At 41.8% G+C, this 23486-nt stretch overlaps 1 protein-coding gene across 1 annotated transcript in view; it reads right to left on the reverse strand.

Moving 5' to 3' along the window:
- Positions 1 to 21486: 21486 nt before the first annotated feature.
- Positions 21487 to 23486, reverse strand: part of DNHD1 (dynein heavy chain domain 1) — a 78072-nt gene continuing 76072 nt past the window's right edge. The window contains 4 exon segments of the mRNA XM_039218861.1: positions 21487 to 21868; positions 22047 to 22846; positions 23061 to 23210; positions 23342 to 23433. Of these exon segments, the coding sequence (XP_039074792.1) occupies positions 21518 to 21868; positions 22047 to 22846; positions 23061 to 23210; positions 23342 to 23433 (1393 nt within the window). The 3' untranslated portion in view covers positions 21487 to 21517.

A 23486-nucleotide genomic window follows, 5' to 3' on the forward strand; every position in this document is an offset into this window, starting at 1 on the left:
CTCAGGTCATGATCTCACAGTTTGTGAGATTGAGCCCCACTTCAGGCTCTGTGCTAATGGTGAGGTGCTGTTTGGGATTCTCTCTCTCTTCCCTCCCCTGCTTGTATCCGTTCTCTCTCTCAAAATAAACATTAAAAGAAATTTTAGAGTGAAGTCAGATTGCAATGACATGCAGATTACTGAATAACATTGAGGGCTTGTATGTTTATGTGATATCATTCATGACCTTATGGTTGCACCAGCCAGCCCAGTGGTGTAGTTATCTCTGCCTACCCCAGGAGTCTAGGTGTAGCTGCGGGAAAAATGAGAAATGAGTACTAAGGGATCATCCAGTGTTGAAACCTTGCCATGCAGTGGAAATGAAAGGAAAGTGAACATAAATGTTAAAAAGGGAAAAAAACCCTTAAATAAACATTAAATTTTAAAAAATGCTCTCTGTCTCAAAAATAAATAAATGTTTAAAAAGTTTTTAAAAAACAGGGGCACCTGAGTGGCTCAATTGGTAAGTGTCCAACTTTGGCTCAGGTCATGATTTCACGGTTCATGAGTTCGAGCCCCACATTAGGCTCTGTGCTGACAGCTAGCTCAGAGCCTGGAGCCTGCTTCAGATTCTGTGTCTCCCTCCCTCTCTCTCCTGGTCACACTCTGTCTCTCTCTCAAAAATAAATAAACATGAAAAATCTTTTTTTTTTTTTTTTTTTTTTCAATTTAAAAAAGAATTTGAAAACAAGCAAAGGCATTTCACACCATTCAGAAGTAACTGATTGCTATCCTGGACTGTGGAATTTTGTAGAAGAGGTAGGAGAGTGAAGACATGAGTGGGTCGTTGCACTGGGAGTCATTAAACAAGCCACCTGGGCAGTTGGGAGGCAGTGGTCAGAAATTGGAATGCTTGAGTTATTAATGTTGGAAGCACAGCAGCTCTAGGTGACAGCTGAGTCTAAAACGAAGCCACATGGGTCAGTGCCAGAGAGGCATGTGAGGGAGGTTGCCCCTTAGATAATGGACTGAGGACTTGGGTATTATGGGAAGTTCTTGTCTGCACGGACTTTGAAGTTCTCCGGGATGATGGTAGAAGTTGGCATGGAACAGGTGCCAACCTCTTGAGGGAGAGAGCAGACCCCAGAGATCTGCAAAGTGACTGGGATGCTAGAATTCAGAAGTACGGGGGGTGTGGACTGCCTACTAGAGAGACTTCCCATTGTGGGGGTGATGTAAGGCTGGTGAGTGGAGCTAGCTGACACCCTCACAATCCTCTCCAGTTTGTCAGGATTCACTGCAGATTACTGGGGCAACAACTATTATAACAGCTGCATAGGGCAGGAGCCTCAGGGTGAAGGGGAGGCAGGCCATCAAATCCAAGGAGGGGCTCTTGGCTGGCTCAGTCAGCTACGTGTCTGACTCTTGATTTCTGCTCAGGTTATGATCTCACAGTTTGTGAGATTGAGCCCCATGTCGGGCTCTGCACTGACAGCATGGAGCCAGCTTGAGATTCTCCCTCTCTTCTGTCTCTCCCTCTCTCTCTCTCTCTGTCTCCTTTCTCTGTCCACTCTCTGTCCCTCCTCTGCATGTGCTTTCTTTCAAAATAAATAAATAAACATGAAATCCAAGGAAAGTGTTGGAGTAGCAGGCATCTCACTGTGGGACACATATCACATCACCTTCCCTGCCTGTATTCTTTCCCAAATGTTTATATTCCTAGATCTTGGTTAATTTTCCCTGTTTTCATTATGTTCAGCAGTACAGCTGGGGTCTGCCTTTCTCCTTTCTCTGTTTTTCTCCCAGAAAATAATTTGGATTCTTTGCCTAGTGTGGCTCCATTCACCCAAGTAAATCTCTCTTTGGGTCTGATTCAGGCCTTGGGCCCCCACAACTCAGCCCAGCCCCACCAGTGTCTCCATCAGTTGCTCTGATTCTGAAAGCAGGACTACCCTGAACCTGAACTGGGGCCTCCCAGCTCCATCATCAGCTTCAGGAGAAGCTCTTATGAAAGCCCAAGTTCCTGGGCTTCAGTGTTTAATGTTGAAAGCCTAGACTGAAGAGAGACAGCAGTGCATATTTTCATGAGAAATAACAGAGTGTCAGGCTTTCAAAGAACAAACTATAGTTTAACAATTTGAGAACATATTAAAGGAAGGGCAGGAGTAGTAAGAGGTAAGTGGGAGGGAGTTGCTGTACCACCCACGGCAGTGTTAGAATCACCTGGAAGGCTTAGTATAATGCAGATTGCCAAGCCCTCCCCACAATTTCTGATTGAGGAGATCAGGATAGGGTTAGAGAATTGCTATTCTGATTGCTCTGGTTTTTCACAGTGAAGCAGGAAGCAGCGCTGAGAGTAGCAGTGAACGGGTTGGAGTTCTGAGGTGAGGAGAACATGAATATCCTTGAGAGTAAGAGGGAATGAACAAATGGGGGAAATAGAGTATGCTTGCTGGTGGTATTCATTGCATGCTTAAGGGTCAGGGTCAGAAAGAGGATGCATGGGAAGAGACGGTAGGATTGCTTTGTAGGGAGCTTGTTGTGAGACAGCACACCTGGACTGTCAGGACCTGCCCCTCACATCAGCTCTGACTGCAGACTCTACTGGGACCCTTCAGGAAGCTTGAGGTATTTATTCTTTGGACCGGCTGGCTGGCCGAGGAATGATGAGCCTGGAGTCTTACTCCTTCCCTGGGAATGTAGAGGGCAAGCGGAGCTCACTGACTGGTTCCGTGGTGGGGCCCAGGGAGTGTTGCAGCTTTTGCACGGGCCTGCGTTCCTAGAAGTTGCTGTAGCAAGTGATGCATGTGTGTATCTTGTGCACCTTGCGGGAGGGAAGGAAGGGTGGGGTGGTCTTGGGCCCTGTCCAGTGGACCATTTGAGGAGGCAAGGAGACCTCAGCACAAAGAAGTGAGGAGTGTGCCATGTGGGCTGAGGGAGTTGCTAGAGACCACCCACTAATGCTCCACCCCCTAATGCCTGACTCCTCCAGGGTCAAGGGGACAGCAAGGATGTCCCTTTGAATATCCACCAGGGGGCACCTGGGTGGTTTAGTTGGTTAAGCATCTGACTTCTCAGGTCATGGTCTCCAGATTTGTGAGTTCAAGCCTCATACTGGGCTCTGTGCTGACAGCTCAGAGCCTGGAGCCTGCTTTGGATTCTGTCTCCCTCTCTCTGCCCCTCCCCCACTCGTGCTCTGTCTCTCAAAAATAAACATTTAAAATAAATAAATAAATATCTGCCAGGCCCCTAGGGCACAGAATCACCTCGTCCAGCAGCAACCTTGTCCCCTTTCTCACCCCTTTCCTTCTCTGCAGCTGTTAGGTAGAGAGGAGGTGAGTGCAGAGAACAGACTATTCTCCTCCCCAGCTCAGGCTCCTTGAGACAGTAAGTGGGTCAGAGCTGGGAGAGAAAGATGGTTAAAGCTCCAATGGGTGCATATCATTTCTTGTTACCTAGTTTTAGACATTCTAATTGCTTGAGATCGAGAGGGGGTGAGAAGAGCGGAGAGCACAAGATTATTCCTCTCCCCAGCTCAGGCTCCTTGAGACATAGGAAGTGGGGCAGAGCTGAGAGGGAAAGACGGTTAAAGCTCCAGTGGGTGCACATTATTTATTGTTACCTAGGGTTAGGCATTCTAATTGCTTGAGATTGCGTAGGATCGTTAACTAAGAATGAGCTGAAAAGTCACGGGCTTGCTGCAGCTTCCCTCCACAGCAGGGAAAGGGTGTCCCTAAATGAAAATGGTCTGGAGGGGTGGTGAGAGACCAGAATAAGCTTGGGTTTAGATGGCAGTCTGTGCCTTGTGCTTACTCAGCATGCCTTTGAGAGGTTTCTTGCTGCTGCAGTTTTTGGTGTGCTCCAGCTTTTGTTCCTGTAACAGTCCTATGGGAACACAGTTCCAAGGGAAACAACATGATCTTGGCAGAGACACAGCTTAGCTCCAAACACTCAGCTGTTTACATAAACGCACAGAGCCCTTGACGGCTTTTCACAGAGACCCGCAATTAGTGTTTTTTGGTCCCTAGGTGGTCCTCCTTCCCAAGTGACTTCTCAGACTGGCCATCTACTTCTAGGATATTCAACTACTGTAGCAATTGCCTTACTGGTCTAATTCCTTCACTCCTGCCCCCAAATCAATTCGTTTCCCACGCAGCCAAGTGAGGTTTTTAAAATGTAAATCAGATATGTCGTTTCTCTGCTTAAAATCCTTCAATGGGTTCTCAGTACTCAGAACAAAAGACAGACTTGCTCCCTGGCCCTGTGTGATCTTGCCCAGGCCTTGCTCTGCAGCTGCATCTTAACCCACTCCTTCCTTACAAGACTCCAGCCTTTCTTTTCATTCTTTTCATTCCTCAAGCTGTTCCTGCCGGGTCTTTACATATGCTGCTCCACCTTTTTACAATACTTTTTGTGATGAGCTCATATTCATCTTCCAGATCTTCACACCAATATCTGTTCCTTCTGGGGAAGAAACTGGCTAGATGCTCACCAAAATGTCCTTTTCATGGACACATAGTTAAACTATGTTTCCCAGCTCCTTGTGTCAAGGCGGGATTATGTGAATTGTCTTCACCAATGAAAAGTAAGTAGAAGTAATGCTTTACTACCAGACCAAGGCAATTAAAGAGTGGATGAGCCTTCTCCACATTCTCCCATCCCCTCTTCTCCCTTCCTGGGTGAGCTTGAAGCACGTGTTTTAAAGACTATGGGGGGAGTCATAGCATACAGTGAATCATTGCTTGGAGGAAATCTGCTTGACCAGGAACATCCACATTGGACTTTTCAGCAAAAATAAACCTCTAATGCATTAAGTTACTGAGCTTTAGGAAAGTTACAGAAGTTAGCATTATATACCCTGGCTAATATATCTTTTCTGGGCATCCCATCCACCTTGCTGTTGATCACAAAACCCTTTTTGTTTCCCTCAGGGTGCTTCAAACATGTAATTATCTTATCAGATGCCAGTCAACACTCCTACCTGTCCTATAACTTTGAATCTTAATTGAGGAAAAAATGCTCACATGAGAAAGTTGCAATGCTCATTTTATCAGTTGCATTTTGATTGTGACCCAGAAAAAGAATCCCATGGAAGAACGTCCTTAACAAATTGGATTTTTCTTCTACTATAATTAGAAATCTGAAGGTAAAAAAAAAAAAAAAAAAAGAAATCTGAAGGTAGTTGGCAATGGTTTAGGAACTCAGGGATGTTAACCATTAAGTCTTTGTTGCTCTTGGTCTCTTGATTCTAATGGTTATAAGATGATGTGTTCTTGATTAGTTGGGGACACCCTATTTACTGTTATACTTCTTGGGAGTCTGGTTGATTGTCACAGCCCCTACATTTCTGGCCTTACTTCAGGGGTCCTTCTATGTTATACTCTGGTGTAAATATGTTCCATTATTCCCTGCAACATAATTGAGGCCAATTTAAAATATGAACATTTTATTTTCTATCTTTATTTTTTTGAATTTTATTTTAAGTAGACTTCACACCAGTGTGGGGCTTGAACTCATGACCCTGAGATCAAGAGTTACAGGCTCTACCAACTGAGCCAGTCAGGGACCCCTAAAATATTAACATTTTAAAATACATTTGTCTCCCCCGCCCCTTCCCACACCTCAGTGATCTATCAGCAACTTACCCAATTTGAAACTGTTCTTCCTCCAGCCCGGTGCGGTGGGGAAACATGGTCTTTATTTCATTCATTCCTTACCTCCTCTGTCACTTAGGATTGGGATGGGGAGGAAACACTAGAGGAGGAAAAAGGAAAACATCATGTGTGCTCTACTAACACAGACACTTACTTAAATGTTGACTCTCATGTGGGGTACTGGGGTTCTCTGGAGCACCCCAGGGGGGACTTGTGCAAAGCTGGCTTTGCTTCCCTCCTTATGGTAGAGCCCACACTCCCCCTCAGCTCTTCAGCTTCTGCCCTGTCTGTGAATCCATAGCCTCCTAATGCTAACATCCTTCCCTCTGGCAGGCAGCCTTCCTAGGACAGGTCCCAACAAACACCTCAAGACTAGTTCCCTTTCAGGGATCCCACTGGAAACTCCTGCAGATTTGCCCCACCAAACACTGGCTGTGCAGCGCAGGCGGCAGCTGACCTGTCTCCCCTCGCATGCCCCAACCAGCCTGATTGATTTCTCCATGTGAGAAGCTTCTCCATGTGAGAAGCACCAATCTCTTTATGCATATGGCTCCAAACCCTCATAAGTGATTCAGGTTTTATTAACTCCCAACAGGCCTTTGCCCCAGGCTCCACCTCAATGGCCATATGCAGATAGCTCTATTAAGTTCCTGAGTGTAGAAAGCTTTCTAGCTTGAGAATGTAATCTGAATGAATGTAAAACCTGTCCCTCTCCTGGGGACACAAATGACCATAAATGGTTCTGTTACAGCCCTCTTCACTTGATTTTTAGGATGCCTTTCAGGAAGGAAAATTTCTCTGTTCCTAAAAAATTCCCATCAATGCATCTTGTATTTCTCACTTCATATACAGCAGAAAGTTTGATGGTCTCTGGATCAGCTTTATTTTCTTAGAATAAATCCTATGTGGCTATATCCAGCATCTTTATTTAGAATGTGTCAGTACCTATTACCTATGGTCTTCAGTCTTGGTGTATTATCCAAAGATCTTAGACAGCTGAAAAACTCATTTAACATCCTCTTTCTTATGTACATATTCTTAGAAAATGTGAACTGCTCTATTTATATAGAGTACTACTGACAAGTAACATATTCTTACTTTCCCTCCTCCCTCAGATGTGTTTTTAATATCCAATCACATATCAATCGGGGCCATCAGAACATGCAAAGCACACTTTAAGTATTTCAAGTAAAGGGCATTTAATACAGAGAATTGATTCCAAGTGTCGGAATGCTGAAAGAATAGGTAGAAGTTGCTGAAATTCAAAAACTAACTGGAGAAATCCGAGAGCATCCTAAATCCTGGGAAAACAAACAGGAAGAAGTGTAATCACCAGAAATCAGCTCAGAGAAGAACCGCCCTTTTGACTCATACTCAGATCTTTGTGGGGAAAGCTCCTTCTACATACCTAGTGCTTGGACCTCTGAGGAAGGGCATGACTGCCTGTCTGCTGCTACAATCTGACAGGTGTGGCAAATGTGGCAAAACTGCTGCCCAGTGCAGAAGCAGCTAGAAGCTGGAGCCAGCTGCTTGCAGCTGAAGTAATGAGACAGCAGCTGGAAAACAGGAATGAACGACCTTCTTCCCCTCTCTCACTTTTGGGTTCCCATTAGGACATCCCAATGACAGGACCTAATGAAACCAGCTGTCAGTAGATTCTGGGAAATAGAGTTTGCAGAATCCCAGCTGCAGCAACACAGAGTGTGTGTAAAGGGGTGGGGAGTAGGCATGGAGGGAGATCTGTAGAGGCCAGGATCCCTAGGAAAATAGGTAAATAAGGGATACACTCCACTAACTGCTCTTATGCATATCTTGTTGCTTCTGTCAGCTGTGGAGTGTTCCAGGGTATACATCCAGCAGAGTAAATGTATCCATTCACTTGGTTGCTTCAAATTCTTTGCTACCTGGAGAAATTAAAATTCCTAGAGCTAGGGTTCTGAGTAAAAACTATATTCCATCAATTCGATGTGCTCATGTGAGGTTTGGGAGGCAAAGGACATCTTCCTGCTGCTTGGCTGTTGCTATTGGAGAGCAGGCTTGTCTAGATGTTGGGTTTTCTGCAGTAGCATTCCCATTGGTTGATGCCAAGGACAAAGTAAGGATGCCTACTGTAATAATGGCTCAAATTCAACATGGGACAGAGGTTCAACAGGCAAAATACAACCTCTGCTCTGACACTATGAGTTTGGCTCTAACAAAGTGTGGTTAAGAAAAAAATGTACTGGGAAGATATCAGTAAGTAATTCACAGAACTCATGAGAAGTCCAGGGAGCAAGGCTTAGAAAACAAACATGGACCAACTGCAGAATCTAAGGTCATACTTCAGAGAGTCTGGTTAGGATGGCACTACCGGCACCATGGCTGCTAGACTTTTTGTGTTTTTTGTTGCTACTTAGATGGATGCTGCTAACTGAGTTAATCCTCCTGAACTTGTGGCCCTATTTTAGGATTGGCCCATGAAAGTCCTCTCTCCCGGTCCATTATTTTGTTTCTTTTATTCCATATTTACTCTTTTTTCCTCACTCCCACAATATGCTTATTGTGTGTCCCTAGATACATATGTATCTTTAGCAACATGTGTGGTTTTGGTATATATGTTGTGGCAGGGACTTGGCAGCTGTTCCTCACACCCATTTTCTTCTTCCTGGGAAATCAGCTGGACTGTTTCCAGCTTCCCTTATACTTTATGGTGGCCATGTGATTGAATCTAGCCAGTTGGATGGCAGTGTAACTAATGTATGCTACTTGCAGACTTGGGTCCTTACATTTTCCTATACACTGGTCCCCATGTCAATCCACTTCGGCTGACTTGATGCATTTTTTGGCCATATGACCTTGAAAGGTACATGTAGAACATGATGGAGGCAAAAGATGGAGGGACCCTAGATCCCTGAATGACACTTGGAGGAGAACCACCTGTTTGGACTTCACTTGAGTGAGAAGTCATTTTCTTTATGGTTGAACCATTACACACTTGAGGGTTTGTTGTTACAGCAACTATCAATCTTTTTTAAAATTATTCTTAGTTGAACATATCAGAAAATTAAGCAAAACATGTACCCATATAGAAAAGTAAATGAAACCAAAATGTTTGACCGATGGTTTTATCATGGGCTGGCCCTATTGTAACCACCATCCAAATTGAGAAAGCCTCAGCACCCAGAAGCCTTTATGCTACCTCCCAAACATCAACCACTTGTTTCTCTTAACCATACAAAGTTACCACCATCCTGACTCTCATGACATTAATTTCCTTGCATTCCTTTGTGGTCTTATTAGTTAGGCATTGCAATATTGTGATTTATAATAAAGAATTTATATTTGGTCTTCATCCCATTTCTAGCAAAGAGCTTCTAAAACCCTTGGGATTTCCTAAGCCATGACAGCCGGAAATAGTCTATTGTTAGGTTAATGAGATGACTTTAGGAATGCCCCTAGGATGGAAGGTTTGCCTTCTGCATCTGTTCCACCTGGATGTTTAGCTGTATTTCTTTACTATATCCTTTTATAATAAGCTGGCAAATGTAAGTAAACTTTTTCTGAGTTCTGTGAACCACTCTAGGAAATTAATTGAATCCCAGGAGTGGGAGTGAAAGAGGGTTATTGGAACCTCCAGTCTATAGTCAGTTGGTTAGAAGCACAGGTTGACAACCTGGACTTGGAACTAGCATCTGAAGTGAGGGAAGAGGGCAGTTGTATAGGACTGAGCCCTGAGTCTGTGGAATCTGATGCTGTCTCAGGGCAGATAGTGTCAGAATTAAGATGAGTGGTAGAACACCCTACTGGTGTCTGAGAAAATTGTTTCTTGGTGTGGGGACCTTCCTGCAGGGTGGAATTGGGTACTCAGACCCTTTTTAAAGCATCTGTACCTAAATAGTATGTATTTTCATGTGCCTGGCCTTTTCACTCAACATTAAGTTTGTGGGACTCACCCATGTGGTTGAATAAAAATGAATTTCATTCACTGTTACTACTATAGAAGTATCCTGTTCTGTGAGTAAATTACAGTTGTAAACCACGATAGATTGATTCAACTGCATAGGTACATTTGAGTGGTATATCAATCAGAATGGGCTGTGCCATGCTGCAGGAAATGAAAATCCAGAATGTTAATGTCTTAACTCCACGGAAGATAATTTCTTACTATTGCTAGAGGTAGGGACTGCTATAGTCACTCAGGGACCCTAGCTAATGGAATGCATGCTTCCAAAATCACCAGGAAAGAGAAGGGAATGAGGGAGATCACTCCCTGGCATCAAGAGTTTCAGCCCTTTTTGCCCCTATGGAATTGGCCAAAACAAATGACCTTGCCATGTAGAACTCTGTAGTTGGTGAGAAAATACACTCCTATTGTGTGCTCAGGGGTAAGGCAAACAAGGTTGGTGAACTGCCTAACAAACAGTTTGTGGTCCCTGCAAATAACGCTATGAACAACCTAGGAGATCTATTACTACGTTCAAGGGAAGTGATGTTGGCGGAAGTCCTTATCTCATTCTCAAACTTGAAAGAAAAGCTTTCAGTATTTCATCATTGGGTATGATATTTGCAGTGAGGTTCTGATTAGTGATTATCAGATTATGATGTGCTTATCTGTTTGCTATTATTTTTATCGTGAATTGGACTTCAAATTTTGTCAAATGCTGCTTCTGAATTGAGATGATCATATATATGTATATATTTTTAAACATGAGTGCCCATTCTCAGCACTTTTTTAAAATGTTTTATTTATTTCTGAGAGAGAGAGAGAGAGAGAGAGAGAGAAGCAGCATGAGAGAGAGAGAGAGAGAGAGAGAGAGAGAGAGAGAGAGAAGCAGCATGAGCAGGGGAGAGTCAGAGACAGAAGGAGATACAGAATCCGAAGCAGGCTCTAGGCTCTGAGCTAGCTGTCAGCACAGAGCCCGACATGGGGCTTGAACCCACGAACCGTGAGATCATGGCCTGAGCTGAAGTTAGATGCTTAACTGACTGAGTCACCAAGGTGCCCCCATATATATGTATACTTTCAAATTTTGTTCAGTGTAGCAAGTAATAGATTCATTTTCATATGTGAAATCAACCTTAGATTTTTAGAATAAAATCATCTAAGTTGATTATTATTCTCCTTATGTATTGCTGAAATCATTTTGGTAATATTTTGCCTAGGACTTTTGCAGCTATGCTCATGAGTGAACATAAATGATATTTTCCTATGGATCTTTCTTTTCTCAACACAATGCTTTTAAGTGATTTACATGTTGCTATATGTACCTTTAACTCACTTTTCCTCCTCTTCAGATGCTCTAAGAGCTTCCCATCTCACTCATAACATAGTCCAGAGTTCTTATTGTAGCCTAAAAGGCCCTGTGTTTTCTGGATTCTAGTTATCTAACATTCACTCCCTTTACTGATGCCTTTTCAGAGACATCGTCTATCTTTCTATTTCTTGAATATTCTCAGCATGCCTTCCCCTCAGGGTCATTGTGCATCTATATGGAATGTTATTTCCATGATATCTACCTAGCTCACATAGGCACTTCATTCAAATCTCTGTTGAAATGTCAGCTTATATAGTTCCCTCTCTACTGCTATGCCACACTTAGATTTTCTTCAAGGAACTTATCATCACCTTTTACATTGCGTATTTATTTGTTTATATGATTATTTTGTATTTCTCCACACTAGAATGTAAGTTCCAAGACAGCAGGGACTTGGTCTGTTTTATTCAGTACTGCACCCCTAGGATCTAGGACTTACTTGCCTCTGATGTCTGTTTAGTGTTCCAAAGTGTCTGTTTAGAACATTTAACATATCCATTTACCTAGCTGAAGACATTTAGAATCTGCAAATACTGTGACCACAAAAAAAATTGAGTAAAGAATTTTCCTCTAAATGTTCTCTTAAATATATATATATTTATATATATATGTATATACATATGTATATATATATGAGTTTTGCTTCCAGATTTCAACTTCATTTGTCAGGCCAGTTATTCATCACTAGAAAATATAACAAAACTAACAACTATAAAATCTGAACAAAATATAAACCAAAGAACAACTATTTGAAGACACTGAAAAGTGAAGAAAAGCAGGTAAGAACCAGAGGAGAATTTACCCTTAAAAGACTTCAACTGCAATAGATAAAAATTATGATTTTGTGGTCTTTGCCTGAAAGTCTTTCCCAGTCCCACAGCATCTACCAGTTCCAAAGGCAGAAAACCATAGCCATACTGGCTCAAAATAGACAGAGGACAGAGTTCAGGGCTGGTAAAGCAGCTGGAAATTTAAGAGCAGAAATCCTGGAAGTGAGAGAGTGGCATGAGGGGTGAAACCAAAATATGAGCATAATCTCTGCCCAAACCTTTGCATGACTGCTAAAATACACATATAGAGGAGACTTAGGGGGACTTAACACATAAAACTGGCAAAGTCTGGAGAAGAGTCTTCCCCTGAATGACAGAGGTGCACTGTGTGAGATGTGCAAATTTCCTGCTTTTTGGCTGAATGCATTCCTCAATTTATGTCCAGCTTGGATGGCAACTGAAGTGTCAGAGGACAGGGTTTGATAATGGAGAGCAGCTGGAAATTTAAAAGGGAAACCCCAGAAGCAAAAGGACTATAGAGGAAGTGGGCCCAAAAATCTGAGCCAAAATCTGCCCAGATCTTTGGTCAGTAACTAAACTGTAAATGTGCAGGTGAGATGCTCTAGACCAGGCTTAAAAAAAAAAAAAAAAAAAGAAAGAAAGCAAGCTTCTGCTAGAAGCTGAAAAATAAAAATAAGCAGAGACATCTACTGATATACAACACAGGAAATAAAAAATTTGCAATTTAGGCCGACTCCCATCCCAAAATGCCTGCTATAACAACACCAATACTGTAACAGAATGAAAACTTATACTACAACATATTATCCATAATAACCAGCTTTTAACCAAAATGACCAGACATACAAATAAACAGAAAATTATAATCCTGTTATAAAAACAAGAAATTATAGACAATCATTTATATTCAGGGTAAAAGACATTCAATAGAAATTAACTCCAGGAGGCACAGATATTGGATTTAGCTGTCAGATACTTCAAAGTAGCTGTTACTAGTTCATTCAAGCAATGAAAGGAAATATATGTATAAGAAACTAAAGGAAAGTATGGCCTCAATGAATATACAGATGAGGAACCTTGCCAGAGACAGAAACTACTAAAAGGAACCAAATGGAAATTCTAGAATTGAAAAGTATAAATAACTAAAAGTGAAAAGAAAAGGACAATACAAATTACTCAGTTGGAGTAACCAAGAAAACAGACTGAGAGAAATGGACAGGGCCTCAGGAGCCTGTGGGACTGTAATAAAATATCTAATATTGTGTCATGAAAATCCCAGAAGGAGCCAAGAAGGCACTAAATGAAAAATAGCTGAAAACTTCCCAAACTTTGGTAAGAGACAAGAAATAGAGTGAACCGTGAACAGGATAAATATGAAAAAAAAAATCCATATCAAACATATCATATTTAAGCTTCAGAAAACTAAAAAAAGTAATAAAAATATTGAAAGTGGATAAAGAAAAATGACAGCTTACTTAAAGGAGGAAAAACAATTTGATTGACAATAGATTTCTTATCAACCATGGAAGCTATAGGGAGTGGTACAGTATTTTTCAGGTTTTGAAAGAAAAGAACTGTTAACTCTGAATATTATACCCAGTGAAAATATTCTTCAGGAATGAAGGGGACATTTGGACATTCTCAGATGAAGGAAAACTAAGAGAATTTGTCACCAGCAGACCTACCCTAAAAGAATGGTTAAAAAAGGAGTTATTTGAATGGAAAGGAAATAATAAAGAAATCTTGGAACGTAAAGAAAGATGAAAGAGCATGGTAAACAAAATATGTGCAAATTGAACTAGCTTTCATAATTCAGTTCTCTGAATTGTGTTTAATGATTGAAGCAAAAATTATAATGTTGTCTTATGTTCTAAATATATGTAGGGGAAATATTTAAGGTAATTATAAATGGGGGAAGGTAAAGAAAGGTGAGGTTTCTATACTTATCTTGAACTGGTAAAATGACAACACCAGTAGACCATGTTGAGTAATGCGTTTATAATGCAATACATACAGCAACAACTGAGAGCTATACAAATAAACTCAAAATTGTAGATAACTCAAAATAGAATTCTATTTTGATAAAAAATTTAAAAAGGGATAAAAAAGAAAACAGGCAAAAGTCAGAGGGAGCAATCAGAAAAGAAAAAATGGTAACTTGCCTTCCTAACATATCAATAATTACATTTTATGTTAATGAACTGAATACACCAATAAAACAACAAAGATGGGCAGATGACTCAACTGTACTTTGTCTATGAGAAATTCAATTTAAATGTTACAGTATAGGCAAATTGAAAGTAAGAAAGTAAAAATGATTTATCATGCAAAAATTAATTAAAGCAGGAGTGTCTATATTACTATCAGAGGAGAATTTGGCAAAGACAGGGAGGGGCATTATGTAATGATAAATGAATCTGCAGCAAGAAGACATAATCTAAATGTGTATATGCTGAACAACATTGTACAAAATATGTGAAGTAAACTGATGTAACAGAAAAGAGAAATTAGAGCAAACCACAATGCAGTTGGAGACTTCAACACCCCTTTCAACAACTGGTAAAATAACTAAGACAGAAAATCAACAAGTATACAAAAGGACTCAACAACACTTTGAACCAATCAATAGGATCTAACTGACATTTATAGCATATTCCACCCAAGAAAATACACATTATTTTCAACTGCTCATGGAACATATATAGGCTCTATCTTGGGCCATAAAATAAATTTTGACAGATTTAGAAGAGTTGAAATCGGGTGCCTGGGTGGCCCAGACGGTTAAGCCTCCAATTTTGGCTCATGCCATGATCTCACAGTTTGTGGATTTGAGCCCCACTTTTGGCTCTGTGCTGACTGGAGCCTGCTTTGAATTCTGTGCCTCTCTCTCTCTCCTCCCCAGCTTGCACTCTTGTTTTTCTCCCACTCAAATATAAACATTAAAAAAAAATTAAAACTCTCAAGAAAAGAAATTTCAGGGCAAGATTGTCTTACTGGGGAATTCTATCAAGTGTTTAAAGAAGAACTAATATTAATTCTAAACATCTTTTTTAGAAAATTGAAAGGAACACTTCCCAATTCAGTTTGTGAAGCTAGTATTACTCTGATATCAAAACCAGGAAGAGATGGTGTAAACAAAGAAAACTATAGAACAATATCCCTGATGAATATAATCACAAAAATATTTAACAAAATATTAGTGAATAGAATCCAGCACTATATAAAAAAGAATTAGATGCCATCACCAAATGGAATTTATTCCAGTAATACAAAAGCTGGTTCAATAGTAGAAAATCAATGTAATTCACCACATTTAAAGGCTAAAGAAAAAAGAAAAACCACAGGACTACATTAATTGATACAGAAAAGACATTTGACAAAATTCAACACCCATTCATGATAAAAACTAAGAAAACTAGCAATAGAGAGGAATTTGCTCAACTTCAGAAAGAATATCTCTCTTTTTTAAAATTTTTTTTGGGAGAGAGAGAGAGAGAACACAAATGGGGAAGGGGCAGAAAGAGATGGAGAAAGAAAAGTCCCAAGCAGGCTCCACACCATCAGCTTGGCATGATATGGGGCTTGGTCTCACACGCTGAGATCATGACCTGAGCCAAAATCAAGAGTCAGATGCTTAACTACTGAGCCACTAGATTCCCCAAGAATATCTCTTTTTAAAAAATCTATAGTTAACACTACACTTAACGGTGAAAAAATGGAATACTTACCTAGAATACAAGGATGTCCACTCTCACCACTCTTATTCAAAATAGAGCTAGAGCTAGAAGTTCTAGCTAGTGCAATAAAGTAAGAAAAGGAAATAAAAGGCATACAGATCAGAAGACTCAAACTTCCTATTTACAGTTGACATATTTGTCTATATAGAAAATTCTAAGGATCTACAAAAAATTCCTAGAATAAGTGAGTTCAGCAAGGTTATAAGATATGGGATAAACATACAAAAAAAAACCCCCCATGGTTTTGGGGGCGCCTGGGTGGCTGAGTCAGTTAAGCGTCTGACTTCATGATCTCACGGATTGTGGGTTCGAGCCCCGTGTCGGGCTCTGTGCTGACAGCTAGCTCTGAGGCTGTAGCCTGTCTTCAGATTCTGTATCTCCCTCTCTCTCTGATCCTCCCCTGCTCACGCTGTCTGTATCTCTCTCTCAAAAATAAATAAACATTAAAAAAAACAACAACCATGGTTTTGTATACTAGAAGTGAACATGTAAACAGTGAAATTAAAAATACCATTTACACTTGCTTACAAAGAAATTAAATATTTAGTTGTAAACCTAAAATACATTTATAGAATTTCTATGCTAAAAACTGTACAATGCTGATGAAAGAAGTAAAAAAATCTAAGTAGAGACCTACTATGCTTACAAATTGCAAAACATAACATGGTAAAGATATCATTTGTGTACATATATAAACCACAGAGGGTGCAATCACAAATCTCAGTGTGATTTTATGTAGTCACAGACAAGATTATTCTAAAATTTGTATGGAAAGGCAAGGGAACTAGAATAAGTAGACAGTTTTGAAAAAGAATAATAAAGTAGAAGGAATTAGTCTACCCAATTTCAAGACTTACTATATAGCTACAATCATCAAGATTGTGCTATTGGTAGAGGGAAGAATAAATGCAGAAATTAGTAGAACAGAATAGGAAACCCAGAAACAGACCCACACAACTATGCCCAACTGATTTTTGACAAAGGTGCAAAAATGATTGGGTGGGAGAAAGCCTTTTTAACAAATGGAGCTGGAGAACTTGGACATCCATAGGCAAAAAATGAACCTTGACCTAGTCTCACACCTCATACAGAAATTAACTCAAATTAGATCATCGACGTAAATGTAAAGTGTAAAATAACAAAAGAACTTTAGAAAAGAAGCAGGGGAAAATCTTTGGTATCTATGGTGAGGCAGAGTTTTAAACTTGACATCAAAAGTATGATCCATAAAAGAAAATTGATAAATTGGACTTGATCGAAGCTAAATATCTTTGCTCTGTGAAAGATCCTGTTAAGAGAATGCTACAAAGTGGGAGAAAATATTTGCAAACTACATATCTGACAAAGGATTAGTATCTAGAATACATAAAGAACTTTCAAAATCTAGGAATAAAAAAAATGATAGCCTTAAATCTACTAAAGTTGGACTTATAATTTAAGACTTTCCTCCACAAAAACAAAACTAAAAACTCCACAGCTAGATGGCTTTATTGGCAAATTCTATCAACCATTTAAGGAAGGAAGAATTGCCAATCCAACACAAATTCTTTTAGAAAAGTAGAGTAGGAGAGAACACATTCCAACTCACTTTGTGTGTAACCCACTAAGACTTAAACCTGGGAGCAGAATTACTAGAACATAGTAAATATACATTTTAAGTTTTTATTTTAATCACCCATTGTTCATCACAAATGCACTCCTTTATCCCCATCACCTATTTAACCCATTCCCTTACCCAACTCCCCTCTATCAGAGTTACCTGTATAAAAAGTTCTCTTAGTTAAGAATCTGTTTCTTGGTTTGTCTCTTTTTTTTCTCTTTGCTTTTTTTTTAATTTCACATATGAGTGAAATCCTATGGTATTTGTCTTTCTCTTATTTTGCTTAGCATTATAACATCTAGATCCATCCATGTTGCAAATGACAAGGTTTCATTCTTTTTATGACTAATATTCCATTGCATTTATGTATCACCTCTTTTGTATCCATTCATTAATCGATAGGCACTTGGGTTGCTTCCATAATTTGGCTATTGTCGATAATGCTGCTATAAACATCAGAGGGGATATATCCTGTTGAATTAGTGTTTCTGTATTCTTTGAGTGAATACCTAATAGTGCAGTTGCTGGATGGTAGGATGGTTCTTTTTAACTTTCTGCGAAATCTCCAAACTGTGTTTCTACAGCGGCTACACCAGTTTGCATTTCCACCAACAGTTCAATAGGATTCCATTTTCTCCATTTCTTCTCCAAGACTTGTTTCTTGTATTGTAGATTTTAGCCATTCTGATAGGTGTGAGGGATATCTAATTGTAGTTTTGATTTGCATTTCCCTGATAAGTGATGACGACCATCAGTTCACGTATATGTATTAGCCATCTGAATGTCTTCTTGAGAAAAATGTTAGTGTCTTTTACCCATTTTAAATTGGATTATTTGGTGGTGTGGGGGGTTGTTGAGTTATATAAGTTCTTTACATATTTTGAATACTAACTATCAGATGTCATTCGCAAATGTCTTCTTCCATTCTGTAGATTGCCTTTGCCTTTTAGTTTTGTTGTTTCCTTCACTGTGCAAAAGCTTTTTATTTTGATGTAGTCCCAATAGTTTATTTTTGCTTTTGTTTCCCTTAGCACATAGTATATTTAATTTCACCAAGTGCTACCAGATTGCTCCCCAGAATAACTACACCAGGATAACCATCTACCAACAGTGCATGAGAATGCTTGTTTTCTGCCACACCCCCCACATTTGGTATGGTAGAGGCAATAGAAAGTTATAAGAAGAATGGATTCTAAGGACAAATGTCTGGATTCATAAACTAGCTCTACCATTTTCTGACTTTATGACCTTGGATAATTTACTGAATCTGTGTCTGTTTTTTCATCTGTAACATGGAATAATAATAGTACCTATCTTATAGATACCAGAGCTTCTTAGGCATTAGTGGGTAGAGGTGGTACTCCCCCCCCATTTCAGATATTTCCCCCTATTTCTGAATAAGGATTTCAAATTAGACTGAAAAGCTACAAAAATAAGTGAGTTTCAGGTGAGTTACAGAGGAGTAATCTGTGAAATTTTTGGTCTTTGGATTATTAGTGCATACTGTGTATACAGAGCAGATTCACAAATTTCCTTACAAGTTGGGATATGCAAAAAAAATTTATCTCCTTTCTTAATTACTGGCCTGATTTTCCTCACAAGTCTCACTTCTTCCACCACTCCACTGGATAGTAGTAGAGTCTAGAAATAAACTTAGTCTCTTCAGGTTTTATTTATTTATTTATTTATTTATTTATTAAATAAATGCTCAGAAAATTCTACCTTTACTCCTCTCCAAAGTGGCATAGAAGGGAGGCCTTATGTGGCATTTTGATATTAGAAGGAAGGGGTCCCCTGGCTTAATAAAGGTTTTTGGGTGTGCGCAAGCTGGAATCTTCTGGGTATGGCTGGCCCCGTCCTATACACAGGCATTCTGCCAACATCTGCTTCTAAAGCTGATGAATTGGTGGTCTCTGCTCTCAGGGTCTTGTGCCCCTTCCTGCCACTTTGGCCTCCTCTCAACAACCCTCTTTAGTGCTTCAGACCCCAGTGATTCTCTGCCTCATATTCTATCCAGCCAAAAGGGTCTCTGTTCAGTATCCATACCATAGAGGAGTCAAGGGACACTTCTTTCTGGCCATGCCACTCTGCCCTCTTAATGCTATTTGGGTCATGGTAGGACCACACTGAAGAGCAGTTTTTTTCTAAAGTCTCAGTAGTGAAGAGGGCAAATGCCTCCTTGCCTTTAGTACCTCAGTTTACTCCTTCATCCCAAAGTCTCAGATGAGATTGATTTTGTCTCTACTTTATCTACCTGCATCCATCAGGACAGGTTGTGACCTGTTTCTCCCTTTTGTCATGTGTCTTCTTCCTTCCTTTCAGTGTTTGGGACTTTGATTTCCTAGTGGGGTTTTAATTTATCTGGTCGACAATTTCAATAGTGAAACTGTTAAATCTGGAACATTTTTACATAGCAGTCATTGTATTTGAGCAATGCAGTAATATGGTACTTATTTTATAATCCCTCATTGATTAAGTTTAATGACTTGGCTGGACATGATTCAGGAATGAATTTCCATTGATTATATCTCAATAAGCCCAAAATTGCAAAAATAAAAAAAAGAAGAAAATCCTACATAAAAGAGAAAAAAGCTGAATTTCCATCAAGAGAATGGCATGGTTTTGTAGGAAATGTTCCGTGCTAACCAATTTTAGATGGTTGCGCCCTGCTCCCACTGGAGGATAGATAGTAGCGATGGCATATATGGATAGAGGGCAGGTTCATTTTTCCAAAGGACTTCTTTAACACTCTGCTAATCTACTCTCTTAAAGGAACAGCCATGCCTCTGGTTGACTGTGGGAAAGAAAAGGAAATGGTTTCTGAGGAAAGTGGAATTTTTTGCTCCTGTGCTCAGCCTTTTGTTAAAGGACATCAGTTGCATCACAGTCACTGGTGAGGGGAGGCCCCGGAAGAGGTTGTGTGCCAGTGCTCAATATATACTGCCATTTGCATTACCTCCCACCATGTAGCTCATACCTAGCCATACAGTGAGGGAAGTAGGTTGTACCTAGTGAGCTTTGGTGCTCAGGAGCAAGGAGAGGAGCCCATGTAGGTCTTTAGCTCAGCTGTACAACTAACCCAACTTTTATCAGAAAAGTTTGTCCTGGGATAGCATGCAATCAGTTAATAATAACTGAACATATCAAAGCAGAACTCTTGATTCCCTCCTCCCAGCCAATTTCCCATCTCAGTTAATGACACTATGATCCACTCAGTTAGTTGCTCAAGCCTAAATCTTAGAGTCATCCTAGATTTGTCCTCTTCCTTCACTCTTCACAATCCAGTCCATCAGCAAATCCTACTGGCTTTGCCTCCAGAATATTACCTAAATCCATCAATTCTCTGCTGTTGGGACTCTAATCCAAACTCCATTATCTTCCACTAGAATTACTTCAAGCCTCCAAATATATGTTCTTCCTTGTAACTCTGGTATTTCTTCCACCCATCCACCATAGAACAGCTAGAATGATCTTTTCAAAATCCAAATTACATCATGTCCTCTGATACCTAATACTCTCTACTAGATTCCTCATGATTTTAAAAATAAAATACAAGATCATTATCACAAAAAGGCTCTATGTGACCTACCCCTTTCGATACCTTCCATCATTTTGCATCACCCTCCCCTTGTTCACCACACTCCAGCTACATGTCCTGTCCTGCCTCAAGACCTTTGCACCTATTGAAGGCTCTATCCAGAAACTCCTCCTAGATCCTCAAATAGCCCCCTTTACAATATTTAGGAAGCATCCCTTGACCACCCAAATTATACTAACTGCTTCCCTCTAGTCATGCCTTAACACATCAACCTCCTTAATTTTTTTTATAACAGAGAAATCATCAAATTTAACTTATCCATATGTTGACCTTTTTCTTCTCTGTCTTCCTGCTTTGGAACAACCTCATAAGTGCCAGGAAGAGCACGTGACCCAGAGGAGTGCTCAATAAGTAATTGTTGAAGGCATATAAAACCTTGTATCTTAATTTGGCTTTTGTTTTTTTTATGTGTATGACTCACTGGGAGGATCCATCCCTGGGAGGGGATGACTGGTAGGGCCAGAATGAGGCATTCTCAGTAATACAAGTTAAGGCTTTAAAAAATAATTTTCAGTTCTTATGTTTTCTATAAAAATATCCCTTGTGGGAAAAAAATGTATGTATGTGTGTGTGTGTGTGTGTGTGTATCCATATCCCTTGTGGATTTGCACAAGTACTGAGACCACAGTAGAAAGCTGGGCAAGGATTCAGGATCCTGTGTATTAGCCATCCTCATCTGCCTAGAGCCTTGGATACATGACCAACACTAGGCCCATCTTCCCACAGGATACCCACAACCCCCTCTCAGGTGTGCACACTAGGGTTTCCCATTGACGTGTCAATTCTCCATGTGCACACCGCCCTGCACTACTAAATCTCAGAAAACTTTCATCGAATCATCCCAACTTTATTTTGGTGGAGGGCTCATGGCAGGGGTGGGCTGCACACATGGACTCTCAGTTGGTCACAGGTGGCGGGGCTGAGCTTTGTGGGCAGGGGCAGGTACATCAGGATGTTCCTCCTGTGCAGCCTAGTGATGCCTAGGGGCCCTTCCAAGTACACAGGACAGGAATATACAGACAGACCGGCTGGGGATGGCAGATCACTAGCGCCCTGGGCCTGGGCGCAGACGCTGACCGGAGGCAGAGGGCTGGGCTGGCCGGAGGTGCTGTCCTGCAGGGCCCCTGCTAATGGGTCCCACTCCGCGTTCCGGAGCTGTAGCCCAATCAGCAGCAGCCCCATCTCTGGAACCGTAGGATTTGGGCCGCTCACCACCTGGGGGCGCCAGAAACGTATCAGGCAAGACTAGGACGGGACCTGGGGGTATGGGGGATCCGAGCAGATGGGGCTACTGAAGGGGTAAGATCACTAAGAGGCAAGATGGGGTAGTTGCACGATGTAATCAAGGATTTGAGGGGGCGGAAGTGTAAACAGAGAGATGGAATGAAGATACCTGGAGGTGCAAAGTGTTGCTGTTTAGCTCCTGACGTTTATGGGGGAGCCCACTGAAGTCAGAGCGTTGGCATTGAGGGAGATTCGAGCTGGGCACACGCTGGTGCAGAGCGGCTGTAGCAAAGGTAGCCTCCCAACGTAGTGACAGCAGGAGGCGGCGCGGGTGGCAAAAGGCTGATAGGTGAAAGGTGCGTCCTGGTACTTGGGCGTCGACGCCCAGGTAGCGAACCAACAGCTGCCCACGGCGGGACAGCTGTCGCAGCCAATGCCAAGGCGGCTGCGGGCCGGCAGGCGCATAGGGACGCCAGGGCGGGGGTAGGCGGCCAGTCCAGAGAGCGTGGGCCACGGCTGCACAGCGCCGGGAGGCGCACGGGGTCGCACCCGTCAGCTGCTGTAACAGGCAATCAAGGTCGCTTACCACCGTGCCCGCCAGGTGGCTCAGTTCCAGCACCTCGGTCTGGAGGAAGGCCTGCAGAGGCTGTTGCCGCAGCAGCACCCACCCGGCGCCAGGCTCTTCCGGCAGGGCGGTGTCCGAGAGCAAAGCCTGCAGTGACTCCAGCCTCCGCTTGGCCTGCACTAGGCGCTGCCGCAGCCACCTTTCAGCGCGCCGGGAGCCTCCTCGAGCCGCAGGAACCCATGAGGGTAAACTCTGCTGCAGTGCGTTCAGGAGAGCGCGACTCTTGCGTCGCAACAGCCAGGCCTGGGGGCCAGCACTCAGTCCGCAGCTCTGGGGTTCAGGAGGTGTGGGCAGTAGGTGCATCTGGGCCTTGCACTCTGCCAAAGCATCCAGTTCCCCTAGCTCTTGGAGGTGGAGAGGAGGGATGAGAGATAAGATGGACTCTACCTGCCCCAGACTCAAGGGAGTAGGCCTTCCTCTGACATATAAACCACCATCCCATAACTGTGTGAATATTGCCCCCTCCTATACCTTTGAAGGATGATGATCACATTCCTGAGAGAATGGCATGACAGGCACTGTTCCCTACCCCAACACAGATACCTGGCTGGAGCTTACCTGGGCTGGGCAGCAGGGTAGCCAGCAGATACTGGGGTGTGTGTGGTTGAGCCCAGCTCCTGCTGCTGGGGCTCAGGCACGCTTGTGTTAGGCTATTCAGGGTCTCCCTGTCCTTGCTGTCTCCCACAGGACCCCCATAGAAAACTGAAGCTGAGAATGAGGTCAGAGCCCCTCAGTTCTCTCCCCTCCAGTTTCCACCAGCTCCCAAACCCAAACCCAAACCTCAGTACTCCCTCCCCCACCCCTTTCAGGGCTTTCCATGGGGACAGGAAAGTTCTCACCAGCCAGCTCCTGCATGGCAGCACTGGGATTGCTAAGGCTGGACCACAGCTGGTCTTGGATCTGAAGGACCTGGGTCAGGGTTGCTTGACTCCTGGGGGAGGGGAACAGGAACCTGGGTTTCAGAACCATTAGATGCTGAGGACT

The sequence above is a fragment of the Hyaena hyaena genome, unplaced genomic scaffold (assembly GCF_003009895.1).
Source record: "Hyaena hyaena isolate Hyena2069 unplaced genomic scaffold, ASM300989v1 scaffold_779, whole genome shotgun sequence".
NCBI classification, from domain to species: domain Eukaryota; kingdom Metazoa; phylum Chordata; class Mammalia; order Carnivora; family Hyaenidae; genus Hyaena; species Hyaena hyaena.